Source organism: Lynx canadensis, chromosome A3 (assembly GCF_007474595.2).
Source record: "Lynx canadensis isolate LIC74 chromosome A3, mLynCan4.pri.v2, whole genome shotgun sequence".
Lineage (NCBI taxonomy): Eukaryota > Metazoa > Chordata > Mammalia > Carnivora > Felidae > Lynx > Lynx canadensis.
The window spans coordinates 109,986,495-110,009,061 of NC_044305.1; the positions used below are offsets into that span (position 1 = coordinate 109,986,495).

The window sequence follows — 22,567 nt, forward strand, 5'->3', positions numbered from 1 at the left end:
TGGAAGCTGAGGAAAAGTAGAAGCAGGGTAGGCAGAAAGGAGAGGTGAGGGAAATTAGGTAGTGGCCAGATAGTACAGAGGCTGGCAAACAGTGAGCTGTTGAACATGTCTGTTCCCCAAAGTTCTCTTCATGCTAGTGGAGGCCTATCTCTACTCAAGTGGTCCACTCTATTCTCTGGCCAGAATCCTGAAAAAGCCATGAAGCTCAATTTGAAGACTATTCTTGGAGCAGTTAAAAAATCAGAGACCCAAGTGACTTGTCATTTATTTATTTATTTTATTTAAAAATTTTTTTTGAGTAAACTCTACACTCAACATGGGACTCAAACTCACAACCCCTGAGATCAAGAGTCACATGTTCTACCACGGAGCCGGTCAGTCTCCTGCACAGTTTTTTAAAAATACCCACTCATTTTAAAAGCCAACACTCTAATTATCTAAATAAACATTTAGCATTTCACGATTTTTCACTTTATACTGGTTATACTGATACATGAAACAACATTTTGACAGCTCTCTCTGTGCTTGGAAATGAAACTTTATTTCTTGTGTCATAGGTTTTATCAATTATCAAATGAAATGATCAGGAAATCAGTACCACCTTAAGGTCTGAGGCTTAAGGGTAAGGCATAGACATTAATATTTTTTAAAGATTATTTTAACTCTGCTGAATTGAATTTCTACATAGGGGATTAGAAAGAAAAAAGAACAATTATTTTCCCCCCAGTATTTATCGTCTTTATATGTTACTCAGTCTTGTGAACTCTGTTATAATAATAGCTATCATTATTTGGTATATGCTATTGGTCAAGCACTATGCTAAGGGCTTTACATTTTTTCTCTTGTCTAATCTTTGTGGTAACTTAAAAGCTGAATATTATTCTCATATTAAAAGTGACAGAATAGTGAATCAAAAAAGTTAAACCATTTGTCCAAGATTTCCAGATTTAGATAATTGTAGAGTGAGGAATAAAATTGAGGTTCTTCTTTCTCAAGATTGCTTTGGCTATTTGGGGTCTTTTATTGTTCCATACAAATTTTAGGATTCATTGTTCTATTTCTGGGAAGAGTGCCTTTAGAATTTTGATAAGGATTGCATTGAATCTGTAGATTGCTTTGAGTAGTATGGAGATTTAACAAATATTAATTCTTCCAATCCATAAGCATGGAATATCTTCCCATGTTTTTATGTCTTCTTCAACTTCCTAGTATCTGGTAGTTTTCAGCATACAGGTTTTTCACCTCATTGGTCAAGTTTATTCCTAGGTATTTTATTTTTTTGGATGCACTTATAAATGAGATCTTTTTCATAATTTCTCTTTCTGATAGTTCATTGTTAGTGTGTAGAAATGCAACATGTCTTAGTGTATTGACTGTATTCTGCAACTTTACTGGATTCATTTATTCTAACAGTTTTTTGATGGAGTATTTAGGGTTTTCTATATATAATGTCACGTATATAGTGACAGTTTTACCTCTTCCTTTCCAATTTGGATGACTTTTATTTCTCTTTCTTGCCTAATTGCTCTGTTTAGGGCTTCCAGTGCTGGGTTGAATACAGGTGTTGAGAGTAGACATCCTTGTCTGTTCCTGATCCTAGAGGAAAAGCTTTCATTTTTTAAAAAAACTTTTTAAGTGTTTATTTATTTTTGAAAGCAAGAGAGACAGAGCATGAGCGGGGGAGGAACAGAGAGAGAGGGAGACACAGAATCCGAAGCAGGCTCCAGGCTCCAAGCTATCAGCACAGAGCCGGATGCAGGGGTCGAACTCACAAACCACGAGATCATGACCTGAGCTGAAGCCAGACGCTCAACCGACTGAGCCACCTAAGCGCCCCAAAGCTTTCATCTTTTCATCATTGAGTATATGATGTTAGCTGTGGGTTTGTCATAGGTAACCTTTATTATGTTGAGGTACACTCCCTCTATACCTGCCTTGTTGAGTGTTAACATGATGTATCACACTTATTGATTTGCAGATGTTGAACTATCCTTGCATCCCTAGCATGAATGTCACTTGACCATGGTGTATGATCCTTTTAATGTCTTGTTAAATTTGGTTTGCTAATATTTTGTCAATGATTTTTGCATCTATGCTCATCAGGGATATTGGCCTATAATTTCTTTTATTAAGAATTGTTTTAATGCTTATTTATTCTTAGAGAGAGAGAGAGAGAGAGAGAGACAGGCAGAGCGTGAGCAGAGGAGGGGCATAGAGAGAGGGAGAGACAGAATCTGAAGCAGGCTTCAGGCTCCAAGCTGTCAGCACAGAGCCTTACGTGGGGCTCGAACCCACAAACCACGAGATCATGACCTGAGCCGCAGTCAGGCACTTAACTGACTGAGGCACCCAAGTGCCCCTATAATTTTCTCTTTTTGGTGGCATACTTGTCTGGTTTTGGTATCAGGGTAACGCTGGCCCCATAAAATGAGTTTGGGAAAATTCTCCCCTTTTCTGTTTTTTTTTTTTTTTTTTTTTTTTTTGGAAGAGTTTGAAGATTGGTATTAATCTTTCTTTGAATGTTTGATAGAAATCACCAGTGCAGCCATCTGGTCCTAGACTTTTGTTTGTTGGAATGTTTTTGATTACTGCTTCTCCTTACTGTAATCAGTCTATTCAGACTTTCTATTTTTTCACAATTCAGTCTTGATAGGTTGTAGTTTTCTAGGAATCTATTCATTTCTTCTAGGTTATAGAATTATTTATAGCAGTCTCCTATGACCCTTTGTATTTCTTTTTTTTTTTTAATTTTTTTTAACTTTTATTTATTTTTGAGACAGAGAGAGACAGAGCATGAACAGGGGAGGGGCAGAGAGAGAGGGAGACACAGAATCTGAAACAGGCTCCAGGCTCTGAGCTGTCAGCACAGAACCCGACGCGGGGCTCAAACTCACGGACCGTGAGATCATGACTCGAGCCGAAGTCGGACGCTTAACCGACCAAGCCACCCAGGCACCCCTGACCCTTTGTATTTCTATGGTATCAGTTGTAATATCTCCTCTTTCATTTCTGACTTTATTTATTTGAGTCCTCTCCCTTTTTCTTGATAGTCTAGCTAAAGGACTTATGGGTTCTTCGACAGCTACCATTAAATGTAATTGTTTTGTAGTGTGTTATGAATTTATTTCAGGGAATTGTCAGCCATGTCTTCTATTAGAGAAAAAAAACAACTTTCTAACATTTTAAACTTGTGAGAGTACTTAAATCTTCCAGATGAGAAAATATGCCATAGTGGCATTATTGTCCCTTCCACATTCTGGTAGGTCTGATAAGAGAGGAGGCAACGTGTTAATGGAAAGATCAATGAACTAGCAGTCAGGAATTCTAGTTTCTCATTTGGACTGTGCCACTCACTCAAAGCCTCATTGTGGACAAGTTTCAACTTCTTTGGACTTAAGTTTCTTGAGCTGTAAAATGAGAGGATTGGGCAGTGTCTCAAAGGACACTGAACAGCCAAACTACTTTATGACACAGGGAATTTGGCCAAGCCTGGATCACACTTTTATTATAATAAAGAATGAATTCATGAAGCAGAAACATTCAATAAATGAGAAAAGAGAGCTTGCCATCTTTATTTGCAACCAGGGCAGATACAGTGTGTTTCCTGTCTTTTCCACAAGCAGCCATGGGAAGGGAAGGGTTGGGGGAGGACAGGAACAGGATGTCCTTCCCTGACATGTCACCAGGCAGCTTAAATCTTTACATTTTTTTTCATGGCCATCAGGTCTGATATCCCGGAAATCCATCCCACAAAATAAAAGAATTACAGATAACTCGTTATGGGGACAAGATAAGTGCTTCATTTCATTTTCATTTGTTAAATTTTTTTCAGGCGCCTTCCTTTCATTATTGTTGTAGTGTGACTTCATAGTGACATATTTTCAGGGACTTCGGAGGATAAGATTTGGAGAAACACTTGAGAGGACTTTGATGTGCTTTTGAAGGCTAATACTGCGGCGGGTTTGCAGGTGAACCGTGGACGAAACTGGGACCGGGACAAGTGAAAAGGGAGAAGTGCCTGGATACCTAAGACAGTTCTAGGGAAGAGAAAGGGACTTTGTTCCTTCAGGTGGTGTTGATTTAAGGCACTGTGAGAATTGATTATATACTTGCCAATCTCCCTTTGATGACAGGAACTGTGCCATTTATCTTTATGTCCCCAGCGACAGAAATAACTGACAATCAAATATTTGTTGAGTTGAACTGAGTAAAAACTGCGCGGGAAAAGGTAGAAAAAAAGGACACCGAAATAACACCCTTGGATATCTGAAACGTCTACAGGACTTACTACTGCAAGATTTACTGCAGGAGAAAGGGACTTCAGCGGAGCAGTGTTTCAGATGAAGTGCCAACAATCCAGAATGTAGAAGCTGAAAAGGGCTGGTCCAGGAGAGAGAGGTGATCAGAGTTCCTTATAAGTGAAAACTGATCAGGCAACAGGTTTGAATCCGTAAGGGAGAAAAAAAAAAAAAAAAAAAAAGGGAGGAGCGATAGCGATAAGCAGATTGCCAGAACTTGAGGAGTGTCTGGGGCCAGAGAAACACTTAAGTTGGAGCCAAAGGGAGAGGGTTAGATCCAACTAGCTGGAGCCGTCCAGGAGCTGGACCTCCGAACCTCGCTTTGAGCTTGTTTCTTAGCACAACCACCAGGAAGCCCTGAAAGATGTGCTGCTCGGACTGGTATCTTGGCGCGATAACTTCCGTGTGTGTGTATGTGTGTGTGTATGCAACAGGGCGCGCCGCCCGAGAACTTCCGCGTGCGAGGGGGGCACTGGCGCGCAGCCCGCTCGCGCCCGACCGGCGGGTGAGGAAACCCGCGCTCCCGGCCCAGTCGGCCCCCACCGCCGCGGGCAGGGGCGGGCAGGGGCGGGCCGGGGGCGGAGCTGCGGCCGCGCCCGAGTCTCTCGCAGCCCCACAGGCCGCCGCGACCGCGCTTGCCGCCGCCCCGCCCCGCGACTACAACTCCCAGCAAGCCCTGGGCCGCCCGCGCGCCGCAGTTGACCCATTTCCCGGCCCGTCCCGGGCTCGGCCGGCCCCCGCGCCCAGGCGGCTGCTCCCTGCTGACTGGGGTGTGGGCGGGGAGCGGCGGAGGCAGGAGGAGGCGCTGCTGGCCGCCGCCGTTGCCTCCGCTGCTGGGCTCCTGGGCAGCTCCCGGGGTTTCTGCGGCCGCCATGGACGAGCAGGCGGGTCCCGGCGTCTTCTTCAGCAACAACCACCCGGGCGCCGGCGGTGCCAAGGGTCTCGGGCCTCTGGCGGAGGCTGCCGCGGCCGGCGACGGGGCGGCTGCGGCGGGGGCGGCGCGAGCCCAATACAGCCTCCCTGGGATCCTGCACTTCCTGCAGCACGAGTGGGCCCGCTTCGAGGTGGAGAGAGCCCAGTGGGAGGTGGAGCGGGCGGAGCTGCAGGTAAAGACCCTCCCGGCCTGGCCCTCTTCATCCCGCCTCTTCGCTCCCTTCCGCCCCGCCCAGGACCCTTCCCCCCCTCCCCCTTCGGCCCCCCTCGTCCCCTCCCCCTTTGCTCCCGCCCATCCCACTCAGAAACCGCATCTTTCCCCCCTTCACCTTTGCCTTTCCCTGACCCCGCTGCCTTGACCTAGGTTCCCACTCCAGCCCCTGATGCGTTGTTTACCCTCCCCGTTCCTTTTCGTCTGCTCCTTCACACTCTTAACTCAGTCTCATTTCAACTCTCTTGCCGTCCCACATTTTAGGTCGTCCCTTTCAGTTAACTAATTGGGCTGACAGTAGTTTTGAGAGACGTCTAGCAAATCATCCTCTGCCCTAGTGAGTCCCATCCTAGGTCTAGAGATGTTCCCTGCGAAAGGTATTGGTAGTTGGCTCCTGTCTCTCTGAAAGGGAGGTGACCAAAGCAGACAACCGAAGTTGTGTGCGTGGGGCCTTGACTTTAGGCAAGAAGCTGATGTTGGGCTAAAGTATTATGAGGGATATCAGCTCCTTTTTGATGTATGTAAACGTTTCTTCTCTTTTCCTCTTCCTCCACCCCCCCCAACCCCCCACCTCCGCGTTTCTTTTAGGTATTTCAGATCATGAAGAACCTAGATGATCACCGTCAGGTGATGGTTCGGAGATGGTTTCCTATTCTCAGAATCTGAAACTTCCTAAGGGTTAATTTTGTGCCCAATGTTTTGTGAGATTGCCTTGTACTTTGAAAGGAACTAAAAGGGACTTTAAAGTTGGTTACATTTCCTTGCATAATCTGCAAGATAAAGCATATCCAGGAAGGAGCTGTTGTGGGCTCTTAGAAGAAAGTGAGGCTGATACTTTACAGGCCATTCTGAATTGCTAAGTGTGTTTCCGAAGCTGATCTTAAAACTTCCAAGGCACACACCAATTTCACAAGGAACTCGAAGAACTGAGTGGCTGTGCCTTGCTGTTTTACTGGCTAATCTTGTACACTTCTGAAATCTGAGTATAGTTTTGGTTGGTGAAACACTTGAAGTTAAAATGCTACCCAGCGTGTCACTTTTTTTGGTAACGGGTATTTTCTTTGGCACTTAAAAAAAGAAAAGAAGGAATCTGTTAAATAGAAAATCATGTGCTGGAGCAGGGTGCTTTGGCCTCGTGGAAGTGGCTATGGAAAGAGGGAGTAGACAGCGTTTTAGTACCAGCTGTGCTTACTGCTGGCTGTGACCTTGAGGAAATCCTTTAACCTCTGTGAACTTCAGGTTCATCATTTATTTATTCAGCACTTTATTGAGTGCCAGCTGTGTGCCTCGAGGGCCTGGGATGAACACAACTGACAGAGCTTCGGCCCTCATAGAGCTTACGTTTTAGTCGGCAGGCAAAGAAGCAGCAAATGTAAGTACATAATGTACCGAACCATAATGGCACCTTGGATGAGGAAAATAAATCAGGTACAGAAATAGAATGTGATAGGGACAGCTATTTTATTTGTTTATTTTTTTTATTAAGGTTGTTTATTTATTTTGAGAGAGCGAGTGAGCAGGGGAGGGGCAGAGAGAGAGAGAGAGAGAGAATCCCGTCAGCGCGGAGCCCGATCTGGGGTTCGAACTCACAAACTGTAAGATCGTGAGAATCTCAAGTCAGCACTGAGCCCCATCTGGGGTTCGAACTCACAGACTGTGAGATCATGACCTGAGCTGAAGCCAAGAGTCAGATGCTTAACTGATGGAGCACCCAGGCTCCCCGCGGCTTTTTTATTTTAGATGGGGTGGGTGAGGAAGGCCTTTGGGAGGAGTTGAGTGAAGCGAGGCAGTGACCCATAGTTTCTAAAATTTCTTCTCATTCTTTATTTCCACAGTTCTATGTGTGTATTCTTTGGCAACTTTTTTTATGTCTGCCGTTATGTACTTTAGTATCTAGTCTGTTGGTATTTGTAACTTTTCTCAAAATGAATCTGACCATGTCTGTATAGTGATAAGCAGACTTGAATGCTTCATTTAAATTTATTAGTAATTCACTTTATTAGACAGTGCATTCCATAAATGAAATTGTGGATTTCAGACTTCAAGGAAGTGTTAAAGGCAGGCTTTAGCGTTAACGTTGTTCGGGTGTGGAGAATGATTTTTTTATGTGGCTGCTTAAATTTTAATTTCCAGTTTAGGGAAGGTGAGTCACACTAATTTGGTCAAAAACAAACAAGATAATAACTCTTCCCTTTTTACTTGTGGAGGTTCGGGAGTTTGCAGCTCGTCTAACCTTTGCCCTATCTCCCAGTTCTCCCCTTCCACCCCTCCATTTCAACTTTTCAATTTACCTATAATTGTAGTCACTCTTCAGTTTTACACACACACGCGCACACATGCTATTTCTGGGATTTTTAATGGCAAATGTTAAAGCTCAGGTAGGTTTCCAATTGGTGCTCCTCACACTGAAAGCACTACATTTTTACAGTATCTTTTCGTTTGTGCTTACACTAAATTAAGCATCCAGGGAGGAACTTTAAAAATGTGTCATATTTTCCAAACAGAACAAATAACATACTTTTTGGGAAGAGAGTTTGTGGGAATCTCACAACTGAAAACATATATATATATTTTTTTATCGTTTATTTATTTTTGAGACAGAGAGAGAGAGAGACAGAGCATGAACGGGGGAGGGTCAGAGAGAGGGAGACACAGAATCCGAAACAGGCTCCAGGCTCTGAGCTGTCAGCACAGAGCCCGATGCGGGAATCGAACTCACGGACTGTGAAATCATGACCTGAGCCGAAGTCGGCCGCTCAACCGACTGAGCCACCCAGGGGCCCCTGAAAACATATTTTTAAAGTAATTTCTTTTTATCAACATCATTAAATGTGAACATACCCCTTCATTTTTCTTTTGCCATTTAAATTTTTCTAGAAGAAATCCGGAAGTCAGAGAATGAGTGGTGATGAAATTTGGATTAATTGATGTCCTCTCTTTGGTTTTTAAATCTCTTCTCAAGTCATTAACACCGAAGTCAACAAAAATACCTTTAAGATTAAGTCTAATTGGTCTCTTCAGGAACCTGTTAGTCTTGCTCTTTCAGATTGTCAGGACAGAGTTGTGCAAGGCAATCCAAGCTGTCACCTACCTGGTCTGCCTTTACCACTTCCTCCCTTCTTCAGGTCTTGGGAGGAAGGAACCAGTTATACTGTGCTGTAAACTTGTCATTTTCCCCTCCTTGCCCATCTCAGTTAATGTAGAATTCTCTCTCTCTTTTTAAAAAAATTTTTTTAATGTTTATTTATTTTTGAGAGAGAGAGACAGAACGGGAGCAGGGGAGAGGCAGAGAGAGAGGGAGACACAGAATCTGAAGCAGGCTCCCCAGGCTCTGTCAGCACAGTGTCCGGCGTGGGGCTCGAACCCACGGACCATGAGATCATGACCTGAGCCGAAGTCAGATGCTCAACCAACGGAGCCACCCAGGTATCCCTAGAATTCTCTTTATTTTTGATAATCCCCCTCCTGCCTCACTACCACCATTCAGATGAGAATAGGCAGTTCGTGGGAAAAGAATGGTTAGGGTTATTACTGAGCTTTATATTTGTGAAAGGAATTGGAGTTGGAATACTAATCATAACAATCGAGGGAAATTTCTTTATGTGAGACATTGAGCTAGATGACCTTCAAGAAGTATGCAGTCTAGTTGGAGTGATAGACAAGCAAGATGTAGAAAAATCAGAGTGTTTATCATTGTGGGGGCTTAGATTTTCTTAGAATAGCACAAAAGAGAGCTAGCAGTGAATAGGGAGAATAGCAAGAAGAAAGAACTTAATGAAGTAATGAGAACCTATTTGAAAATTACTGACTTAATAGAAAGCAGGCATGTAAATACAAAACAAAAACTATTGGCCCTAGATTTTGGGGGGTGTGTGTAGTAGGGGAGGCTCTGTTATTTACCTGGAAATGTTAGAATTGTATGAAAAAGGTGATATGATTGAGTAGCTTAGGGCATGTGGCATAGAGACTGGAGTATTTATTAATCTGGATTTTGGCATTATTGATTCATATTTTCAGTCAGCAAATGTTATTCACCCATTTTATGCCAGCTCCTGTTCTAGGCACTGGAGAAACAAGATGGTTAAAATAGATCCTACAGGCAGACAATAATGAATACTTACATACATAAAATGTTAGGTGGTAGTAAGCACCACAGTCATGTGGTTGGTATAAGGGGGATATGGAGTGCTTGGTGGGGTAGAGTGGGGAAGAAAGGCTTACCTGATGAGATGCCATTTGAGCAAGACCTGAAAAGGTGAAATTAAGGAGGGGGTGTTCTGGGAGGGCAGAGAGAACAGTAGGGGGGAAAGGAGCATGCTTGGAATGTTTGAGGAATAACGAGGCACATGTGGCTAGAGTAGAGGAGAAGAATGGAAGAAATGCCATACTGGGTCTTGCCCATTGTAAGGATTTTAGATTGTACCTCAGCCAGATGGGTGACAGTTGAAATGTTTTGAGTAAAGGAACAGCATCGCAAGGGTTTAGAATGCACTTGGACGGAAGACAATGGTAAGAGAGTCATGGAGTCTAGTTAATAATCCAGGCTGGAGATGAACTAAGCTGGTAGTGATGAGATATGTGAATGTCTATTTTGATACGTATTCAAAATCTAATGGATTCTGAATGCATTTTTGAAGGTAGAACCAACAAGATGTGCTGAAGGATAGGATGTGACGTTTGAGGAAAAAGGAGTCAAGTATGACTCAAAATTATTTTGTCACTTTAGTTCAGTATTTCTTAGCTTTAGCTCAACCTTAGAATAATCTGGGGGAACTTTTAAAAATCTTCATTTCCTGTGCTCTACCCCAGACCAGTTTAATCAGAATTTTAGGATTTAGTGCCCCTGGTATTAGTGTTTTTTTGAGCTCCCTCAAGGGAGCACGGATTGAGAACCACTGCTTTAGTTGTTTGTTTCTGATTTTACATGTATTGTTTGGACACATCTGTTAGTATTCCAGATATGGATGGCTTTTTATAGAATTGGGATATAATTTTTGTTACGTTTCTATTATTCTTTCTGATGATAGCTAGCATTTTATTTTTAGCCAGTAGAATATTATAATTTGATTCACCTCCCTCTGACTGAGAGAGATAATGATAGAGTAATTTCTGAGCTGGAATGAACTTTGGAAAAAATCAGCTGCAACCTTCTTCCGCAGGTAAAGTGAGGCCCACAGAGAGGTTGAATGACCGAGAATGAAACAGGTTTTTGTACAGACTGTCACTTAAGTCTCCAGATACCTGTACAGTTTTTTCCAAGCCCTTAAATTCATTATCTTGCTTGATCCTTAGACCCTTCTGAGATAATCAGTCACACTAATGCTTACTTATCATTTTTCTTTTTATTTAAAACAACAGACCTGGAGATTTTACTCTGTTCCACTGTTTTCTAGCTTATTTTATTGTCTACATTTAATATTTTTTTCTGGACTTTGTGTTCTGAGTTTCATTATGATGTTTCAGGGTATATATTTCTTTTTATTTTATTTGTGACTTTGTTAGGCTCTTTGAAAAATCTACATGATCCTCAATCATTATCTCTAGATTTCTGCAAAATCATCAGTCACTATCTCTTTAGATTTCTGCTTTATCCCAATCTGTTTTCTTTAATCTTTAGGTCTCTGATTACATGTATTTTAGACCTTCTTTATCTGTTTATTCTGACTTATTTGCAGTCCATTAATTTTCTCTTCAGTTGAATTTAATCTTTTAAAGCCATCTGATAAGTTTCTAATTTTAATTATTACTGAAGTTCAGTTTGGTTGCATTTTAAATCTGCTGGATTTTTTCTTAATAGTTTCCTGTTCCCTGAAGATATCTTCAAGTTTCTTTTTCTTTAAACCGAGTGAGTATAGTTGTTTTTATAGGTGGTATATCTGTACTTCCTCTGCATGAAGTCTTGGAGATCTCTTTCTGTGGTCTCTTGTTTTTGCCGGTCCTTGTTCATGGTAACTTATTTCTTTGTATGCATAGTTATTTTTGTGTGCTGCTCACTGTCCTTGGAAAGGTGTTAAGACTAATCTGAGGTCTCAAAAAAGGTGTCTTCTTTAGAAGGTCTTTGCATTTGCTCTGATGGGTTTTTGGAGGCATTAACAATCCACAACCATTTTAAAACCAATTCATTGCTTGAGGTTTTGGACCACCCAGCTGATGCAAATTTTGGCCACAAATACATTTGAGGACCAGCATCCTTCACCTTTGCCTTGAAGGAATATGCTACAGGGTCTTAGCTAAATGTGGGACATATCACCTGTTAGACTTTTTACTCCGGATGGTCCTGGTCTTTAGTTTTTGCTCTTTGGGTCCTATAAGGCTGTCCAAACTTAAGGTTCAGATTTGTTCTGATTGGCTAGTACCTCTAGAGCAAAAGTGGCTTTTGTTCTCTTACCTTACTAGGTTCCCATTTTCCTTTCAATTTTGGCCAAATAATTCCTTACTTCTTATCAGCTTTGCCTTTTAAATATGTAAAAATATTTTGTCCAGAATATTTAACTGTTTTCAGTAGAAGAGTTAATTTGAGGCACTATTACTGAAAACTGAATTATCTTACTTTGAAAAATTGACAAATAAGAATGGCCCAGTAATTATCTGTAGAGAAATATAATTGATACTTTTTCTCTATTAAGAGATATCCTTATTTGACCCTAAACTTTATTTACTATCTAAGTTTACTTTTCTTTGAGTCCCAGTGGTGGGGGGGAGACTACAACTTCTCTCCAAAATCTTGGTAAAATTAAAGCAGAATTTAAAACAAACAAACCAACCCCTTTATTAATCAGCCCTTGATTGGTGTTTGAAAGTCCAAATAATCTGGACTGATTTCCCTTTGTCAGCAGCTTACTCTCTACTTGATGTCAGGCTTATTTTATTTTATTTTGTTTTATTTTATTTTATTTTAATTATTTTTACTTAAAAATTTTTTCAAAAATTTTTAATGTTTATTTTTTTAGAGAGAGAGACAGAGCGTGAGTAGGAGAGGGGCAGAGAGAGAGAGAGAGGGAGACATAGAGTTTGAGGCAGACTCCAGGCTCTGAGCTGTCAGCACAAAGCCCAACGTGGGGCTCAAACCCACAAACCATGAGATCATGACCTCAGCCGAAGTCGGATGCTTAACCGACTGAGCCACCCAGGTGCCCCAGCATACTTTTTGATTTATGAATGTTATTAATGGATTCCAGGTTTCAATTCTGGGCCATTAGAAATAAACTTGCCCTTGGGATCTTTGGAGTTTCTTGCTTTAGTGGTCAATTTGACACAACAGTCTATTGTCATTGTCTCTTGCAGTGTGGCTGTGGAAAGTATGGGCCTTAGTTCCATCATTTCCAGTATATAATTTTTCTGGGCCCCATCTTTGTTTGTAAATATAGCCACCAAACAGAGTAGTTGTAATTTTAAAAAGATAGAGTATGCAAAGTTTGTGACCTATAATAAATGTCCAATAAGTGGTTTGCTTTTGCTGGTTGAGATTTCTGTGGAGAGAATACTTTTAAGTGTTTTATTTATTTATTTATTTATTTATTTACTTATTTGGTATTATTTATTTAAATTAAACTTTAGGAGCCAAGAACTAGTTTAAGTGATGCATTTGGCATAGTGGCTACTTATGCCACTGTTAATAGTGATAGTAAAACTGACAGTTTAATAATACTGACAATAAACCGACAGTATCGGAAGTAAGGAGCAGGCTAGAGATGCAGTAGTAGATGGTAATAACTGGAAAGCATTGAGGACTGGAGATAGGAACAGAGGAACTTTGCAGTTCAGGAGAGAAACCTGAGGCAGGAGAAGAAGCTAAGGAAGGGGGTAGAAGAAAAGAAGAGACAGAGAGGGAAGAGAGATGGGGAGAGCAGAGACAGACAGGAGGAAGAAACTGTACACATGAACCTGTTGTTAATTCCTAGAGTATGTATTGTCTGTAGTCTTCATCTTAGCACATGTAACTGTAGAATTCTAGGGCTGACAGGGATGCGCGTGTGCACGTCCCCTCTCTTTGCCCTGCATAGCTCGACTCCCAATTTTCTATTCCCTTCATTAGACTAAGAATATTTTACCTCCTGTGGGACCTTAGAACTTGCATAGTCTCATCCCTTGTTTTTTTTTTTTTTTTTTTTTTTGGTGTGGTTTACAAAAGTGATATATATTTTTTTCTACTTAATTTTATTTATTTATTTTTTAAAATTTGCATCCAAATTAGTTAGCATATAGTGCAACAATGATTTCAGGAGTAGATTCCTTAGTGTCCCTTACCCATTTAGCCCATCCCCCCCACAACCCCTCCCGTAACCCTCAGTTTGTTCTCCATATTTATGAGTCTCTTCTGTTTTGTCCCCTCCCTGTTTTTATATTATTTTTGTTTCCCTTCCCTTATGTTCATCTGTTTTGTCTCTTAAAGTCCTCATATGAGTGAAGTCATATGATTTTTGTCTTTCTCTGATGGACTAATTTCACTTAGCATAATAGCCTCCATTTCCATCCATGTAGTTGCAAATGGCAAGATTTCATTCTTTTTGATTGCCGAGTGATACTCCATTGAATATATATACCACATCTTCTGTATCCATTCATCCATTGATGGACATTTGGGCTCTTTCCATACTTTGGCTATTGTTGATAGTGTTGCTATAAACATGGGGGTGCATGTATCCCTTCGAAACAGCACACCTGTATCCCATGGATAAATGCCTAGTAGTGCAATTGCTGGGTTGTAGGGTAGTTCTATTTTTAGTTTTTTGAGGACCCTCCATACTGTTTTCCAGAGTGGCTGCACCAGCTTGCATTCCCATCTCATCTCTTGTTGTATCAGTTAGGGCCACAGAGAGAATAAGTAAATGGTCCTTGATCACTCTGAATTGGTGGGGATTGACTTTAGAACCCACGAGTCGTACTACCCAAGCCCAGACATTGTTCTCCATACATCATCTCCTTTTATTGGTCCCTTACCCTGTGTAGCTGCTTCTGATCTGAAGTAGCCAAGTGAATTACAATATTTAGATGATTAAGTATGCTTTGAGTAGCTGTCATAATGTAAATTCTTATATATTTCAAACTTCAAGCAGAACAACTTAGTGAAATGATTGCATTTTAAGGGGCTCAGGAAAGTTTTCAATGATTTGTGTTCCTCAAAGGTGTTTAACAATGTGTCACTCTAGTTTCTTCGAATCGTTTTATTTTTGTGTAGAGAATACTGATGTAAAATGTTTATTTCTTTAAAAAAGTCTGCAAATTCGGATCTTTTCCAGCTTGTTCTGAGGGTAGCCTAATTATGTTGTGTGTGTGTGTGTGTCTGTGTGTGTGTATGTGTATATCTCTATATACATACATATATATACTAACTATGCTATATACAGGCACATATATGTATATACTAACTATATATGCTATACTATATATACTAAACATTATATTAAAATATGTATACATGTATATTTTATACATATTTTATACATATGTATGTATATTTTAATATAGTTAGTGTTTATTGATTGTATATCACCTTTTGTGTAGTGCTTTTGTTATTAGGTTATTCTCAGCCCATCTGTTTTACATATGCTGTTTGAACAGAATAATAATGTCAACCATGTATTTGCTGTTATGCATTAAGGTATTTAAAGAAATAAAATCACTTTCTTTGGCAGACAGTGCTATTTAACTTTTATAACAAAAGTACCTTATCTAAATAAGATGATGGAATATTCGAAAATACTGATATGCAAGAAGGAAATTTTATTGTAGACTGGCTTAGAAGCAGTATGGCTCAAGGAAAAATGAGTAGTGTTCTGTTTTGTTTTATTTTTTTTTTTAATTTTTTTTTTTTAACGTTTTATTTATTTTTGAGACAGGGAGAGACAGAGCATGAACGGGGCAGGGTCAGAGAGAGAGGGAGACACAGAATCTGAAACAGGCTCCAGGTTCTGAGCAGTCAGCACAGAGCCCGAGGCGGAGCTCGAACTCACGGACCGTGAGATCGTGACCTGAGCCGAAGTCGGACGCTTAACTGACTGAGCCACCCAGGCGCCCCTGTTTTGTTTTGTTTTGTTTTGTTTTGTTTTGTTTTGTTTTGTTTTGTTTTGTTTTGTTTTAGATAAGAACAGGAGAAGAATAAGGAGTAGAAGCCCTGGAATTAACGGGAGCGCTGGGAAATGTTGAAGAAGGTTGGGTGGAATAGGTATTTTGGGTGTGGTGAATAGGTTCTTGGCATGACTGCACTACAGAGATCCAAGGAAAGGGCCGGGGGAGTGTTACACACAGGCTTCATTAGCACTCATTTACATATGACAGAAATTGGATCCAATACCAGCATATCTAGTTAGGAGAAATAAGTAAGATGTCAGATTCCATAAGGGTGATAACAATTTCACCTGATGGAAAATTACAGCCCAGTCTGGGACTTGCTCTCAGTTTTTTTGTTTGTATTTCCTAAATGAGAAGGTTCAGCAGTAAGCAAAGCCTAAATTATATGCACAACCAAAACCTGCTCCTGAGGAATGTGGATTCATGTAAAGCTAAAAGGGAACAAGGAGGAGCCTGGAGATCTGGGTCAGCACACTTATTGAACTTCAAAGAGTCCTTACTTGGGGAAGATGGTACCATGGTCCCAGTACTTTAGCTTTTGTTTCCTCTTCTTTCCCCTCCAACAATAATAACAGTTTTTATTGTTGTTGTTGATCCCTTACCATGTGCTGGGTACAGTGTAGAGCACTTTACACGTGTGATCGATTTTAATCTTTACAAAGCTCTTTGTGGTAGGTAATAATTATTCCCTAACTCATAGAAAAGATAAATAATTTGCCATAAGAAAAGTTTGAGTGGTGGGACTGGGCATGGTAAATGGAAGGAAAAATATTTTGACACTTTTCTTGTTCTCATGCTTTTGAGTCAATGTATAGGGTTGGGATATTTTCACTCCCTTGTCTGCCTGGTGAATTTCTAATCCTCTTCCAAGTTTCATTTTACTGTCTTTGGGAAACCTCCAGACACAGTGAAGTTTCATGCTCCCCTAAGAGCTTGTATAAATAACAGAAACACCATCCTGATCAGTGGTTGGGCAGTTAATCTGGTTGAAATGATACCAAGTCATTTAAGTTAAAAATAATATAAACGCATAGTCATTTGTCACTGTAAGACCAAGCCCACCTGCCCTTCACTTTTTTTTTTTAAGAACACTGATTGGAGTTGTGTGTTGTCTTTCTTGAAAAAGCTACAATTACAATACATTGGTTATGATTTCTGGTTTTGGTTTTCCTTGAGTAAAGTATACAGTACAGAATCCTCGATTTTTATGACTTTTCCCTAGTCTTTCACAGTTGTGTCACCCACATTTAATTTGATAGCAGGTCTCCTGCTTAGTAGGTCTCCTTTGTTGTGTTGTCTTCCCAAAGCATTCAACTTAGTTTTTCTTTTCATACGTATGTTTTATTGGTTTATGTAATGTTTAATTGAATTATGTAATCAAAGCAACAAGTGCAATTGGCATAAACAGGTTTGGGAGGAAACCAGGTTGACTCTTGGTGAGCTTATACAACTTGACTGAAAACGCAGTGTATGGGTGAATTATAAAGAATAGCATACTCTAGCTGTGAATACTTAATGTGCCCTGGGCGTTGGGCAGTGTTTTACCAAGGGACTGAAGAATACTGGTTAATCCAGAGGTTTGGTTAAGAGAGGATTAGTGTTGAGAACTTCTGTGTCTCAGTTATACCACCTGTCTCCTGCTTTGTGTGTTTGTTTCCTCACTAGGTTTTGAGTCACTTAAGGGTGTTTTAAGGTCTAGCAGTTACCGGCACATAGTAGCTGCTTACTAAATGGTTCTTGAATGAACGAATCATATATTAGACTACACTGTTACTGAATATGTATTAAATATATGTGTTTAAATATGTATATTATGTCTCTCAGCTAAATTGTCATAAGGGCAGGTCCTGTGACTCAGACATCTTTGATATTTACAGCATTTGTCAATTTTGTGAGTGTACAATATATGTTGGCGTATATGGGAGCAGAGGGTCTGTCCCTCTTTCTGCTAGCTAGTTCTGTCTTATGACTTCCCTTGGAAAGGGCCTTTTAGAGCAAGTAGTGTCTGTATTCTGTTGTGTAGAGAGCATTGCCTGGGCCCTGCCAAGTCATTCTGACAGAGCTCATTTTTAGGGATGCCACTGGCTTCATAATTGCAGGTTGATGTTAGCTGCAGCAAATGGTGCTTGGGTTTTGGTAGTTGTGAGTGTAGGTTTGTTTTCTTTTCCCTTTGTGTGTTAAACACTGACTGCCAGGAAGTGTCTTTGGCATGGTGTCCTGAAAAGTCTTTACAATCAGCAGGGTCACATAACATTTTTTTCTTTTCTAAAATCCATGCGTTCAAATTTTATACACGTTCCTTATTCCTTCTAAATAAATAAGGAATTATTTTTTTTCTGTGAAGATGAATCTTGCTTTAAATAAAATATATAGTTTTCATTACTTTGTATTCTACTTTTCCAGTTGTATTTATAGTTGCATTATTAATATACTGTGATTTTAAACTTTTTTGAACTCTGCTACTTTAATAAAATAGAAATGCCCCAGTTATCCATAATTTAGAATTAAAATTCGGACTTTTTTTTTTTTTTTTTTTTAACCCCTAAGCCTGCTTCTTTTCATCAAAGATGAACGTTTGGTTTTCCAGATCCTTATAGCTAGCCAAGTGAGAATGAACACAAAAAAGCTGAAGTATGGAAATACCAAAGTTGCCAAAGCTTCATAGAAAATACGTTGTGGTTTAACAGTGGAAAACAAGCAGATATAGTTCCAGCTCCTGTAGAGCTTATCATCAAGTGATGATTCTTAAATTTAGATAGACCTGAATCCATTATTCCAGTGGTAGTATCCACTGTGGCAAGGCCATTTTAGTTTTTCCCATTTAAAAACCAACCAAGCCGATAGGGATAATAAAAGAAACCCCTTTGTCAGCAGTCTTACCCATTAGTAGACTATCTTGTTCTCTTTCATTTCGATAGGATGTTCTCAACATCCTATCTTGTTCTCTTTCATTTCGCTGTTAATTTCTCTGTACAGACCACATTTAGGACCTTTGGTTTTCTACTAGTCTCATTTTCCTCCCTCTCAGTTTCTTTGTTCTCTTTCTCTCTCTTGGGTTATTTATTCCTCAGTCTCTTATGATCTTGCTTTCAGGCCACTGTTCAGATACTTGTTTGCCAGATTATACTGTTTGTTTTTTTGTTTGTTTGTTTTTTGTCCCCCACCCCCCCACCCAGCTGTTTCTCTTTGATTTGAATCTTCCCACTCCAATTGATTGCTTTTATATAGATAGATGTCTTATAAAATTATATCTCTAGGGGCGCCTAGGTGGCTGGCTCAGTTGGTTAAGCATCCGACTTTGGCTCAGGTTATGATCTCGTGGTTTGTGGGTTTGAGCCCTGCATCGGGCTCTGTGCTGACAACTCGGAGCCTAGAGCCTTCTTTGGAGTCGGTGTCTCCCTCTCTCTCAAAATAAATAAACATTAAAAAAAAGGTACTCTTTTTTCTTTTTGCCTATAGTAGGTTTCAAATCTCTTCCATGATTAGACTGTTTATATTTCCTACCTATTAGGGTACTGTTCCTAAACCAACATAGTTTAATCTTGCTTTGCACATAAGCCACGTCTACTTTTTTTTTTTTTTTTTAATCATTGCTCAAAAAGTTTCATCATTCTGGAATGTCCTTCCACCACCTCATAGTTTGTATTATTCTTTCAGATTTATATATTTCTTTATTCAGATTTAGCTTAATCTCATTTCCAACATGAAAAGTTTTTGGTTTTGGTTTTGATTGTTCCTTTTTTATTTAAAAAAATTTTTTTTTTTTCAACGTTTATTTATTTTTGGGACAGAGAGAGACAGAGCATGAACGGGGGAGGGGCAGAGAGAGAGGGAGACACAGAATCGGAAACAGGCTCCAGGCTCTGAGCCATCAGCCCAGAGCCTGACGTGGGGCTCGAACTCCCGGACCGCAAGAGGACCGCAAGATCGTGACCTGGCTGAAGTCGGACGCTTAACCGACTGCGCCACCCAGGCGCCCCGATTGTTCCTTTTTTAATACTTGCTTTGTCATTTGGCACTTAGGATGTGCTATCTTTTACTGTTTACTGCTTTTTATGAATCTGTTCGATTAATTTAACAAATGTTTATTGGGCATCTTCCACATGCAAGTGATTGTTGTAGGCATTGGGAATATAGCAATCACTTGCACAGTCTCTGCCCTCTTGGAGCTTTAGCAGCTTCCTTTGTACCACATTTTTTTTTTTTTAATTTACTTCTAATACCTAGTGCAGTATGTATTAACATTATGTGTTAATAGTGATAATATTACAGTTGAGTTCAGTTTTGCAAAACGGAGCCCAACTAATAAAACAAAAAAACCCTGCCTTGCTGCCAACCAGAAACCACTGATAACTATAGAGAAATCGATAATTTTTCTGGAGAGTGAGGATATCTTTTGGAAGGTGGCTGTTCTCTTTGAATTCAATTATAAGTTTTTTTAAAAATTGGCCAAAGTAATACTGCCTTTGAAGATAGTAATTCAACTGTATATTATTAGTCCCCCATACAAATAAACAGAATGCAAACAGAAATAGAAAAAAATACTCATTGTCTTGGAATCAGGACTTAACTCACATATCATTTTGTTTTCCACATATCACCTTCAGTTCCGTATAATCACAGAGTGTTAAACTGTTTCCTTGTATAGTTAAGGAAACTGAGGCTCAGAAAAGTTTAATAAGATCATACAGATTAGTGAGAGAACCAGGAGTAGGAATCTCCCAATTCCCATATCAAAGAACATTGAAGTTTTGTATAGTATATTTTAATAATTGATGTGTGTAGTTCTGGTCCTGAGTTACCAAGAAAAATTATGTTCCCTGGCTTTTTTTTTTTCCCCCAAAACAAAAGCAGGAATTTGTTGATCTTTAAGATTCAGTGTACATCAAAGCTTAAGTTTATCCCAGGTATTTTTTATGTGTGTCTAGTAAGTCTTTACTATTTTCCCTACTTTGTGTTCTCTTGGTTTCTTGTTTGAATAAAAATGGTTACTGATATTTTGACCTTATTTTATATATACATTTTTTAAATCAGGAAATGAGTGTTTTATGAAAATCAGGTAGTTGTTAATAAAAGCTTGTTTTTAATAAACTTGACTTCCCTAGTTAAGGAGTCTATGCTGATTTTTTTTAAATGTTTTTGTAAGTTTGCTATATTGTGAATTAGAGATTTAGAGCATGAATCACTGACTAAAAACCACCAATTTTTCTATAAAAAAAGTTTTAAGTTTTAAATTTTTATTAATTTTTTTAATGTTTATTTATTTTTGAGAGAGAGAGAGGGTGGGGCAGGGGCAGAGAGCGAGGGAGACATAGAATCCAAAGGAGGCTCCAGGCTCTGAGCTGACAGCACAGAGCCCAACATGGGTCTTGAATTCTCGACTGTGAGATCATGATTTGAGCAAAAGTCGGATGTTTAACCGACTGAGCCACCCAGGCACCCCAAGAAAGTTTTTTTTTTTAGTTTATTTATTTTGAGAAAGAGAGAGAGTGGGAGGGAAGAGGCGGAGAGAGAATCCCAAGCAGGCTCCACACCATCAATGCAAAGTCCGACGTTGAGCTCAAACCCACAAACTGTAAGATCATGACCTGAGCCCAAATCAAGACTTTGACACTTTTAACCAACTGAGCCACCCAGGTGCCCCCCAAAAAGAGAGTTTTAAACTTTATTTAGAATTCAGAGTTAAACTTAGACTTTATTTTTAGAAACTGTCTAAATTTTACATGTGGCAATACTAAAAAAAATCGAGAGCTGGACAGTGGTTAAGGTGGTAAAAGCAGATTTTAATCAGAGACTATTGTAATAGGGGGAAAGAGATCTCAATGGGCCCAATTCTGAATACAACAAGGAAAATTGGGAATTTATAGCCAGGGCCAGGTGGTGGTGGTGTCAGTGGATGTAAATTATGAAGAGTAAACATCAGAGGTAGGGGGATTCTGGCTAAACTGACAGAATCTGACAGGATTCTTGCTGAATCCAGGCCAGAGTGACCAAATGTCACCTGGGGTACCGGGGGGGTTGAGGCATTTGATCAGATATATTGAGGGTGAGGAGATATTGAAGGTGAGGGATTCTTGCCAAAATGACTTACAGTGAGATTGCTGCAAAAATTGGGGGATGTGAAGGTGGACGTGGAAGTCTAAAGATCTGGCCTCGTGGAGCAGAGGGCTCACAGGAGCCTGACTGAAGTTTGGTTGAGGAGAGACTCTTTGTCAGAAGAAATGATTTCTTTAAAATAAGACTAGGTGTACATGTGAAATACAAGATACTCAGCCATATCTCTGGTATCTCCCTCGTTCTAGTCCTTGTCACAAATGTACTCTTTAGAGGTAAATTCTACTAACAATTTAGTTTGTGTCCCTACAGAATTTTATGTGTATGCACACACAAACACACACTTGGGCTTTTCATTGAACTTGCATTTACTTGGCAATGATCACTTACTGCCTTTCTTGTTTAATCTATTTTTATCTCCATTCTCGTATTCTCCTTTCATTTTTCTTTATCTTTGTAAAATATTTTTTCTGTACATGTGCTTTTTATTTACAAAAATCAAACTATGTCATTTTTTCCTCTTTTTAGAAATATCCATTTGTGATATTTTGTATACATTAACTGTGTTACTTTGAACTGTTTGAGAATTTCTTTAACATAGTAATGGTTTGTTGGGCATGCATAAACCTAATTTGGCTAAATTGCCGATTGCTTTTGAGAATGACTGCCCTTTCTACATTACCTACCAGAGCATGATCACATATAGCTTGGCATTATCTAGAATTCTACTTTTTTGCTAATCTCATAAATATAAAGTTATATCTCCTACTTATATTAGCTTGCATTTTTCTGGTTATCACCAAGATCAGGCATCTCTTTCTGAGCTTGTTAGCCTTTTGGGTTTCCTCTTCTCTAAATTGCTTATTCATATCCTTTATGAGAGCATGGAATATCTATTTCTTGAGATCATCTTCTGTCTATATTAAAAGTAGGATTAGTTTTTCTTCTTTTTCTATAATTTTGGTAATTTTTCAGGTTAGTGTTACAGTTTTAGCAGGAA

General features: G+C 39.7%; 1 protein-coding gene across 2 annotated transcripts in view; it reads left to right on the forward strand.

The window, feature by feature from the left end:
* Positions 1-5,065: 5,065 nt before the first annotated feature.
* Positions 5,066-22,567, forward strand: part of STRN (striatin) — a 91,354-nt gene continuing 73,852 nt past the window's right edge. Inside the window, exon 1 of one of the 2 annotated variants that reach the window (XM_030311312.1) lies at positions 5,066-5,404. In XM_030311312.1, coding sequence (XP_030167172.1) covers positions 5,171-5,404 — 234 coding nt within the window. In that variant the 5' untranslated portion in view covers positions 5,066-5,170. The remainder of the gene's footprint in view (positions 5,405-22,567) is intronic. The other variant, XM_030311313.1, reaches the window with a different exon arrangement.